This window comes from Petromyzon marinus, chromosome 25, assembly GCF_048934315.1.
Source record: "Petromyzon marinus isolate PM22_M1 ecotype Great Lakes invasive population chromosome 25, UKy_Petmar_22M1.pri1.0, whole genome shotgun sequence".
NCBI lineage: Eukaryota > Metazoa > Chordata > Hyperoartia > Petromyzontiformes > Petromyzontidae > Petromyzon > Petromyzon marinus.
This window is the reverse complement of record NC_133691.1, coordinates 9,511,662-9,522,298: the sequence shown is the minus strand read 5'-3', so window position 1 is coordinate 9,522,298 and position 10,637 is coordinate 9,511,662. Positions and strand designations below refer to the sequence as shown.

Genomic DNA, 10,637 nt, shown 5'->3' with positions numbered 1-10,637 from the left:
CACCTGATGACGGTTGCTTGTGTTGCGATCGAAGCGTCGTGATCTATAAATTTTCTATCTACGTGATTTGAGCGAAAGAACCAAAGAGTGACGTACATTATGCAAGCTCATTGTTCTTGTACTTCCTGTCGATTGTGTGCACTAAAATAGCCATACCAATTGATTTTGATAATTTTCAATTTAAAGTTTTCGATACTGCTTGGATTCATATTCTTTGTTCTTTCGGTAAAGTCACGTAGAAGGGAAATAATAAAAATAAAACTATTTTAAAACTATTGTATTATTTCCCTTCTACGTGACTTTACCGAAAGAACCAAGAATATGATTTTGATAATGTTGAAGTTCTGTGCAAAACTTAGTTACTTCTGGCCAAGACTAATTAGAGAATATCGAAAATTAGAGAAATACAATTAATTAAAACCATTCGGATAGCTACAGACTTAGTGCTGCTTGGAAGCTAATCATCAAATAATACATTGTTTAAATACATGCCTATACAGGTCACGATACTTCAATAGGGATTACCATGAAAAACGGAAAGCTTCTGGGATAGAACTGAATGTCATCAAAGAAGCAGAAGCATGATTACCTTTTATCATTTAAATTGTATTTCCTGACAATGCGAAATTATTACCAAGTTCTACATCAACAGCTATTGCTCATGAGTGCTGTGCAAAATGTGTTTATTGGGATAACTGACGGCATGACGATTCTCAACATTCTATGACGGCATGTGCGGTGTAAATTCACAAAGATAGAAATACAGTACTCAAGGCTGACCCGAGTTAAGTGAACTGCAGTATAACTTTTGATTTAAAGCTTTCGTGACTGCAGGGATTCATATTCTTGGTTCTTTCGGTAAAGTCACGTAGAAGGGAAACAAATAAAAATATAAAACAATAAAATGATCACGACGTTTCGACTGCAATAATGATTGCTTGTGTTGCAGTCGAAACGTCATGAGAATTTTATTGTTTTATATTTGTATTATTTAATTGCTTCCCTTCTACGTGACTTACCGAAAGAACCAATAATATGCAGTAGAACTGCCAAGTTATCTTCATTCGTAGTGGAAGTACTTCCAAACCAAAAATAAAACATGTTAAGTACATTTATAAAGTTACGGTAAACTGATAAGATAATCTATATTGTTACAAATTATTTGAGAGCAAACCTTAGTAATCATGGGCAGCAAAGTGCATTGATGAACAAGGTACACACATCTGCCAAATATCAACTTTATTAAACATTTACATCCAAAATATTAATATTTTATACCTACATCATGCACGAGGCATATGGGGATAGAAACGAGAAAATGTTACGCAATGTTATTGTTGTAATCTTCACGAGCCACATAGGTTACATACAGCTCTGAAATACATTCACCTTGGGTCTGCGGACTGCACATTGCGAACACACAGCACCCCATATCGCTCTGGAAAATATCTCCCGGTTCTGGTTTCAAGAATAGGCAGGCTAAATTGTACTGCTTGCAATGTTCTAAAAGTACAACCCCAGCTGCGCCGCGTTCTCTCTCCAGCACCAGGGCCCTCTTGCACACTCGCAGTCCACTCATCCACTTCCGACGTTCACTGACGCGATGTCACGAAAATCGATCTGAATTACGGGCATTGAAGGAAAGTCACCAATACCTGGACATGTCGCCTCTGGGCCAGCTTCCATACAGTCGTGCAAAGCAAATAATGAAAGATTAAATCGAAAGTTGTATTAAGATCATTTATGAATGCGAAACTCTTATAACCCAGGTTATGAGTGTGCAGAAGCCTCTGCTATTCATGTTTTGTTGCATCAACAGTGGAGGCGTGTTGTCTCATCCCACAGTGTTCACTCGCCACACTGCTTCTTCCCTCCCATCGTCTCTTCTCGAAAGCTCTTAGATAATAGCCTTGCCTATTCATGAAACCCATCAATTCTTATCTGTTTCAACATTAATCGTTACGTTTGTTGCAGGCCGCTTATGGTTCTTTGCCTGTGCTCGGAAACTATATAAAACAAATCTGTATTTCAGGGAAGCAAAGTTTTCGCCGAAATTATCCGACCTTTGTAAAATACATAAAGCTTCACATTAATACAAAGACGAAACATTATAAACACGTTAACCGAACATCACCAAGCAAGATGACTGTGGTTCGGCACACATGACCAGGATCGCGTTTCAAATGGGGGTCGCATTCATGCCCTCACAACCCATGAAATTATTTAATCTATGTACAGTAGCAGTATTATATATATACAGTAGCAGGTCCATGGGTTATATTCATTGTATTATTTACACCTCTTTTACCCAGAAATAATCTTATTTTAGGAGGGTCCTGCCAAGTTTTCACGGTAGGGGGCGATGTTGCTGGGTGTGGAATCCCAAATGAGTAATTTGCAAGTATTTTTTCAGCATTGGGGTGGTTGTCTAATACCAGGTACACCGTGTGAGATTATTAGCTGGAAAAAAATTGGAGCTAAACATTTACACCTCCACGTGGTCCGTGTGCTTACTATGCCCCGCGTGCTTCACGTGATCCATGTCATTACTGTGCCCTGGGTGCTCTGCATCCCCCGTGTGCCCCACGTGCTTACTTTGCCCCGCGTGCTCCGTGTGCTCTGTGTTGTCTGTGTGGTTACTTTGCCCTGGCAGCGCTGTTTTTTCCATCGGGATGTCCCACGTGGTCGAGTCCAATACAGGGAAGAAGAGGCCGTGGTTGAGGCCCTGCATCTCCAACATGCTGAACCCTAGCAGCACGTGGGTCCGATGTGCCTCGATCGAACGTAGGCATTCCTTCTGCTTGCAGGCAAACAGAATGGCCGCGTCTCCATGGCACATCCACAGTTTCTCTGTGAGCAGGGCCACCTCCTTCTGGTTTGGGTATGGGCGCTCGTTGAAATATTTCACGAGGAACTGCTTCCTTTCGTCGTAACTCTTGTCGACGTGGTCGGTCGGATCTAGAGCCAGGTGCATGGATCCGCTGCTCCTGTTATGATGCACTGCCTTTTTTAATGTACAGCCCTTCTGAATGATCACAGCTGTTGTGTTTTGTTGTAATTTTGCCTTAGTATCCCTGAAACTTGGATTGTGCACTGGTGTGTTTTTGACACAACGTACTGCGATCTCAACCCGTGGCGCCGCGTTGCCTCCATTGTGATCCACGACCTTCGGTTTGTACTGAGTGATCCTCACCTCCTCAGGAGAGTTCACCGTGCAGTCGTCCTTTGTACCAGCCATTACCCCAAGCACCTTACGTTCCATCACCTGCATCGGGCAGTGCTTCTTGTGAGCGTCCAGCGCGTTGACATACAGAGGATAGTGATACTGTACTTTGCAGTGAAAGCAGTAATACTTCACCATGTTCTTTTTCCGATCAAAAGTCTGGCTGACGCCATGCGTTGTATTAAGGTGATGTTCCACCATGGCAGCGATCTCCTGCTGGGGTCCCCGTATGGTTGCCCCGCAGAACACGCAAAGTGCGTGCACCTGCCCCAGGAACCGCGAGCGCATTGCCGGAGGTCTCGGCTGCGGCATCCACGGCCCCGCTGGCTCCTGGAGACTCGCGGCGTTCACACCAGGGGGCGGTGGCGCCGGGCTTTTACCCAAATCGCCGGGTATAGGTACAGCAGGGACGGTGACCAAGCAGCTGCTCGATGCACAGCAAAGAGCTGTGGGTGTTGGCATCGCGGCGGCGACGGCGGCATGCGCAGAGGGTGTAGAGGTCTGATTCACTGGCACCATGGTTATGGGGCCCGCGGGGCCATTGTTGACCGTCACAAAATATTGCTGCATCGGGGCGGCCGGCAGGGTCGCAGCAGCGGTGACACCGATCGCTGCGGGATTCACGCCATCGCAATTTACGACCCCCTTCGTTGTCGTGCCCACGGGCATCTGGGCCGAGCTGGAATGAGCAAGACCGGGAGCTGGCTGCAACAGCAGCTGCAGGGGCTGTCCAGTCCCGCGGTTGCAGATGGTGACGGTCTGCGGCATCATCCCTGAGGGCATGTGAGGAACTGTCACAACGTGCGGCTGCTGGGGATGCGTCATCATTATCTGCGTGGTGCCTGACCCCCACATGCCATTCTGTAGCTGATGCAATGCTGAGGCGGTGCCGGGGTTCACGGCGAATTGCGCCTGAGCTGCTTCCGAAACGTTCACCGCTGTAGGCGACGCCATCGCTAAGTGAAACTGTGCGGCAGTGTCTGCTTGCTGACGCAGCGGTTCCTGTCCGGACATCACGTTATTCTCAATCGCTTTGCTTACTGTGGAAATTACGTTTTGTGCGCACGCGGTCGTCACTCGGGAAGAGACAGCAGGGGGCTGCTGGTTGGACTGCATTGCTGGCATGGAGGGCGCTATAGACACAAAGCGGGGAACTCCACCAGACTGCGGAGCCTGCGATAAGTTCAGTGTGAGCAACGCTGGCATGTTGCCAAGCTGCTGTGATTGTGACGCAACAACAGATTGTTGAGGGACCAACTTAAGAATCAACGACTGTTGATCTTGGGTAGACACTGGGACCGGTGGGAGGGTGAAAGTGAAGATTGGGAGAGATGGATTCGAAGGTTGACTCTGCACGGTCGCACCACTGCATGGCTGCGTTATGTTTGACACGGTGCACTGAGGTTGCAACAACGTGTTTGGCATAATGTTTTCTGGTGCCTGGAAATCGTTCGTAAACGTTTGTGAGTGCGCGGAAAGACAACCTGCGGAAGATCTTGCGGAAATGACGGCTTGCGATTCAAGAATTGCAGAGCCACTAGTCCCGTAGTACGGATGCTCTTTGGCCATGTGTTCCAGCATCTGCCGATGTTCCTTGAAGGCCAAGAGGCAGTACTGGCAGTGCAGGCTATGCTGCAGCATGTGCTCTCTCAGCATCGTGGGATGCATCTCCGCTTTGCACAAGGAGCACTCTGACATGCGTGGATCTGAGAGGCCGCTCTCCTCTGCCAGTGTGGGGCCGTGACACGTGAGGGAATGCCCCAGAAATACCCCCGAGGTCACAAACTCCTTGCAGAACCTGCAGAACTGAAGTTTTTGTGCCGGTACTACTAATCGTGATCCGGTCTTGACCTGTAGTGACGAAACGGTCGAGCCCACTGTTCCGCCATTCTCCACAGGAACCATGGACGCTTGGCTCGGTTGAACGCTCGGAGGTGCAATCTGTGACGGGGGGGCTAGGCAGAGGGGCGGTGGCGGTTGGAAGGCAAGCAGCTGTGTGGGACAGATGTACTGCTGCTGCCCGCAGCCTCCCGGCCACGACGGCGCGAAGCTGGCGTATCCGACGAGAGACCAGGGGTGCCTGGGGTCGTGCGAGGCCGCCGCGTGCCGCAGCATCGTCTCATAGTCGCTCTCCTGCCGTCTTGGTTTTTTGGTCTTTACTGCCAAGGTGCCACTGGTCTGTTCCTGCGTAAACACACGGAGAGAAGTAAGCATAGCAGCTATGAAAGCAGCACAGTCTGCTTCATTGACAATTGCAATTCCTAAGGTAATGCATGTTTTATTTTGCTGCTTTTGTTAGGAATGTTAAATTTTAAGATGTCCACATGTCTCTTAAATGGGTATTGAACATCCTGTATGTAATATAATTAATTAAAAGTCATATATACGGTTCCTCACTTAACACATGGTTACACACCACGTTTTCGCTAAAATGCAGCTCTTCCGTTAAGGAACACTTTTCGCACAATGCGGAATGCGCACCGTGATAATGCGGTTTCTGAGCGGTCGATTTCCTTGAGGTGCGTGGCTGAGTGGTGTGATACAGTACGCGGAATGATGCATCAACGCGGCGGCATACCCTCAGTTATTTGTTCCGCCATCTTACTGTGTGTACGTACATCATATCTCGCCAAACTTCGTTAAATTATTTATTTGGAAATTGTTTTTGCTTCAACGCGTTTTTCGCTTAATGTGGCACTTTTCAGGAACGCATCCAATGCGTTATATGAACATTATGGTGGGACCCCGGGGTCCCATAAGCCCCTGGCTCTCGCATAAACATGATATTATAATAAAAAAAACTTTGCTCTTTTTCACCAATGGGTTTAAAGGATGGTAGCAAGTGTTGTCTTGTTAAACTATGCCTTTAAAACTGAAAATTACTTACCTGCAGAACCTCTATTTACATACACTATAGAAAAAATAATTTACACCCCTCTGTCAATCATCGTGTTTCTCAGTGTGGATTTGTGAAAACACTTTGTAAACAGCACGTAAAATAGTACGCGTTTTCAATGCGCTGTTCATATTTTAACACAAGTTTATACCAAGGTTACTCTACAGAGTAGTGGGTCGCCGATCCTCTTATCCGCATTGATAAGAGCGGTATGTGGGGACTAAGGTTTTTTTTCGGTTAAGCCAATCTGCACAGATGCATACAGACAAAAAATATGATCAAAAAGGAGGAATCAACGGTGCAACGCATCTCAACTGTTAAATAGCTGCAGGTAATAGGATTGTCATCGATTGATCCTGGCTATAGACATTGGTTCGTCACAAATAATAATTAAGATAAGAGAGCAGTTTCACTGTATTATGCATACCGTTATGACAAATAAAGGACTTAAGTCGTGTAGGCAGTTTGTGCAGCTTTGGATAAGACTAATGATCCTGCCCATACCCGAGCATGGAGTACATTCGCTTGTTCAGCTCTTCTGCGTATTCGTCCTCGCTGCGCTTGGACGACATGACAACAGAATGATTCGCGCCAGGTGGGTCACGGTGTTTATGTGCGCGGTGGGACGGAGTTGCCAAAAAATAATTAATTACGATTTTGACTTCCATTTATTCGGGACCCCAGGGTCCCGCCATAAAGTTCAAATGAGGATTTAGTGTACGCTCCATTTCCAAGCGAGGCAAACAGAACGATATTTGAATGGTCATCCTCCTAGTTGGACGTCTCTTCCCACAGTGGACAAACAGCAGAAGGGCCTCTCAGATAACAGTGATAGTTAGTAGACAGTTCAGCTCCACAGGGACACGCATGCAGAGATAAACAGTGAGAAACAGACACACAGATGGACAAAGAAATAACGCCAGTTACAGAGAGAGGCACAGTCAGACCCTGTAATACGTCCAACAGAAAGGTAAAACATTCAGCTTGCAAAGCGTTATAATGCAAGGCGTATGCATAATGGGGATACGCATTCATATGTACAACATCGTGAGCTTTTTTAGCGATGCTGTGTAGCATAAATATTTTTGACATGTGCTTGTGCATTTGAATAATTTAATAACGTGCACGACGTCATCGCAAACACGGCTGTGATACTTTACGATGAGTCTCATTGGCCACTACTGGCAGACTAATGCCCACTTGCAAGCCAGGTGCTGAGTCACCTTGTGCTGCCCAGGGACAACTGCCCCTGCGGGTACACATTTAAATGATTGCGATGAGATACAAATCTTGCATCGCGTGTGAAGCGCTGCGAGAGACTGCGAGACGCTCCAAGACGCTGCGGCGCACCGCAGGGCGGTTCCATCAAACACAGGTCTGTTAGTTTAACACGTATTACAGCTCTGGAAGTTTGTTTCGTTACCGTGGTGGCCGGCAAACTCGCCAGGGCTTTACGCTTGTGCTTTGCGGGAGGTTCGTGTTCAGTGAGCAGCTCCCAGTCCGTGCACTGATAGTTCCAGGTAACCAGCTCCTCGTCCTCCTGGTTCTAGCATGCATAAAGACAAATATCCCCCATATAGCCTTAAGAGACTGTCAGGGCCAGTGCAATAGCGAGCACCCTATAAAGGCTGGCACAGCGCACGAAGGGGTGGGTGGCCAGCAGCCCACGCCAGGCCGCACGTGCTCAACATTGTACATGACAGATACATTCAAATAAGGAATGTTAAACAAAAACTGGTAAACCAGTAATCTATTTTCCCAATCAATTACCAGTTCTGAAATGGAATACCTGTCAAAGGTTAAAAAATACAGCACTGCCTTCATGCTTGTCTAACTGGAAATCTGCGAAACTACTGGGCAACTGTGAAAAAGAGGTTCATAGCTCATCAGATTCCTCCAGGATAAATAAAGATTTTGATTCCGATTAGTTTTTTCATAAACTCCCAACCTGCGGTATTAACCAGGGCGGCCTACTGGATTCAAACAGCAAACCTTTGCGACAAAGGTCAAACGCGCTACGGCCGGGCGGTGCCAACACCTAATGCGAGCACTGCACGCGCGTCAGACTTCACGGCTGCAGACCCTCGCGGTGATCGACCTGTTACCTCCACAAACGTCTGGCACCACTCCAGGCCAATGTCGCACAGGATTCTCTTGACGGTTTTACGGCTCTTGCGTAGACACTCCAGATTTGACACAGGCAGCTGCAGTGACGACCCAGCTGCTGCAAATACAGACATCGCAACAACCCCCCTGGCTGTTACTCCTGGCGTGCTGCTGCTACGCTAATCACAGCGGTTAAAGCACCGGTTCTTGACACTGTGCCTCAACAGTGAGTGGAGAGATTCGAGTTTAAATTCTGGTTGGGTTTTGACTTCAGCACATAATCCCTCACGGGTGATTGAAATTAGTACCACTTTGTGGGGAAGTCAACAGTGGTTGTCGTATGGATAGACTCGCCATCACCATAATAATACGGAATTTCTACCACTGGCTCAGGGTTGTAAATGGAAAATGAGCACTTGTGTTATGTTTTGACTTCCTGGGTCGAAAACAATTCCACCCAATATTTTAAGGGTCCACGTTACCAAAGGTTTAATTGACATTGTGTAATGTTTATTCTGACCGTGGATATGCTTATATCTTGCAGTGAACGAGCAAATAGTGTGAACAGTCAGAATGATATTGGTTACCTGGCTGTTGTTGGAAAAGGTCGGTCTTCATATCGGAAGTCATGGCATCCTGGGGAATAGAGAATAACATTTATTCTACAGCGCAAAGGGTTTCATTGAATTTAAACTCACAGTTGCCAGGCACTGGCACAAAAGCCCAACATCTCAAGCGACTGGCAACAAACAGCACTTTTAAAGTTGTAATAGATTCCTCCACCCAAGTTGAGGACCAGGTCAACCATGCTATTTCATCTCATCCACATGGCGTTAACCACCACCACTCTGCTTCTTCCCTCGCCCTCTGCCTCCTTGAAATTCCCTCCCAATATCGTCGTCTCTTTTCCAAGCTCTCATAACAACCTTGCTCAATTCGAGAAACGTGTTACACCCTTGTCTACTATAGCTTTGACGGTGCTATTTGCATTCTGGCCGCTTGATGTTTGGGGCATTTGGACCCATGCTCAGCAACTCTGTGTGTGCCCCCTAGGAGGTAGCGCTGACCTGGCTCGCTCGTGGAGAATGTGCGAGCTGCTGCCACTGCTCTTGCTCCATGGGACAACCTGTACGGAATGGAAAGGCAGATTAAATATATAGAGTGTATATAGTGTATACACCTGAACCCATGGACAGGATAGAATGGCAGGAAGTTGTCTGGTGATGTCAGAGCCACGTGGCAGCCATGTGTCACAGCTGTAGCTGTTTAACTATACATGTTTTATTTGTGTATAGCAGTGTCATCCATACAAGTCGCAGACCAAAACGCTGCAGGTTCCTCAAAGCGACGTAGGAACCCACAAAGATGTGCTTGGTAAGGCAGCCAAAAAACCGACACCGAAATGTGCCCAAGCTCTGTGATCCTATATCATGACGTGTGGCCAACTGCATCAACACGGTGCATGAATGTGTGCGATTCGCCATCACTGCCTCCACAGTTCTGTGTTACAAGTTCGAGCGGCAGAGCCATGGAGAATGTAGCATATGCAAAACGTTTAATCTTTATGCAGCATTCAAAAGGCTTAGGGAACAGTAGTGTTAAGCAACGTCTTGCATTTGGCCTTCATACAATACAGGGTTATGCAGATTATACGCAGTGGATTAAGTGTAACATCGTTAGTTGGACTTCAGAGACGGTGGCACGGCCAATCGGTAGCGCATGCTGCAGAGGTTGACGGTTCGACACAGCGGCCGCCCTAGATATTACTGTGGCTGTCTTACGAGCAACTTTACATTCCGGAGACACGTTATTTCGGGGGCTCACTGTCCACCCCAGTTTAACACGTAGTGGTAGGCTTTCGAGACCAATATCATCCGTAAAAAAAATATTTTTTTGGGGTCCATTAATAATGTTTGTCACGTAAACAAAACGTGCCCGGTTAGTTACTACTTAAGCACACCGGTGTCGGGAGAGTAAACCCACAATATTTACTATCCGAGTTCGACGTTTCGTCAGTGATTTACAACAACCACAACCAACTTCATCAGGCGACGGCCAGTTGCTCTCCCCACCCCCTCGAACGTCACGCTGGGCGCGCCCAAGCCACGAGAGAAGGAGGGGGGGGGGAGGAGCATGGCGTGAGGGACGCGTCTATTCGCGCTCGCGGGGGTGAGGGCGGAGCGTGCGGGCCTGGGGCGTACCCCCGTCGCGCCCCCCCCCCCACCCCCGTCGCCCCCACCGTCGCCAACCACGGGCGCGCGGGAGGAGCGAGGGAGGGAAGGCAGGTAGCACGTACCTCAGCCGGAGCGTCACCGGCTGGAACAGAGCCGGCTACCGCCACCAGTACCGCACGGCGCAAGCAGAGGGAGCTGCAGCCCTGGCCGCGTGACGGCCCGCGCGGGCGGGCGGGCG

General features: G+C 47.9%; 1 protein-coding gene across 5 annotated transcripts; it reads right to left on the bottom strand.

Moving 5' to 3' along the window:
• Positions 1-1,224: 1,224 nt before the first annotated feature.
• On the bottom strand, positions 1,225-10,622 carry LOC116945873 (uncharacterized). 5 transcript variants are annotated; one of them, XM_032960504.2, is made up of 7 exons: positions 10,522-10,622; positions 9,293-9,351; positions 8,813-8,861; positions 8,225-8,343; positions 7,543-7,665; positions 6,624-6,674; positions 1,225-5,407 (listed from the first exon to the last, which is right to left on the bottom strand). In XM_032960504.2, exons 2-7 carry the CDS (start codon positions 9,341-9,343, stop codon positions 2,486-2,488), a joined length of 3,315 nt encoding a protein of 1,104 aa, XP_032816395.2. In that variant the 5' UTR covers positions 9,344-9,351; positions 10,522-10,622; the 3' UTR covers positions 1,225-2,485. The 5 variants fall into 5 exon arrangements, with proteins under 5 accessions (XP_032816395.2, XP_032816397.2, XP_032816398.2 ...); XM_032960506.2 differs by having other exon boundaries at positions 8,225-8,340; XM_032960507.2 differs by lacking the exon at positions 6,624-6,674.
• Positions 10,623-10,637: the final 15 nt, after the last annotated feature.

What these genes read in the sequence shown, in the direction of transcription:
- LOC116945873 (XM_032960504.2), bottom strand. Translation starts at nt 9,343, where the DNA reads ATGGAGCAAGAGCAGTGGCAGCAGCTCGCACATTCTCCACGAGCGAGC. An exon ending in GGTGCCAGACGTTTGTGGAG is followed by an intron (nt 7,666 to 8,224) that starts GTAACAGGTCGA and finishes TATGCATGCTAG; the next exon opens with AACCAGGAGGACGAGGAGCT. An exon ending in CGAGTTTGCCGGCCACCACG is followed by an intron (nt 6,675 to 7,542) that starts GTAACGAAACAA and finishes GTCCAAGCGCAG; the next exon opens with CGAGGACGAATACGCAGAAG.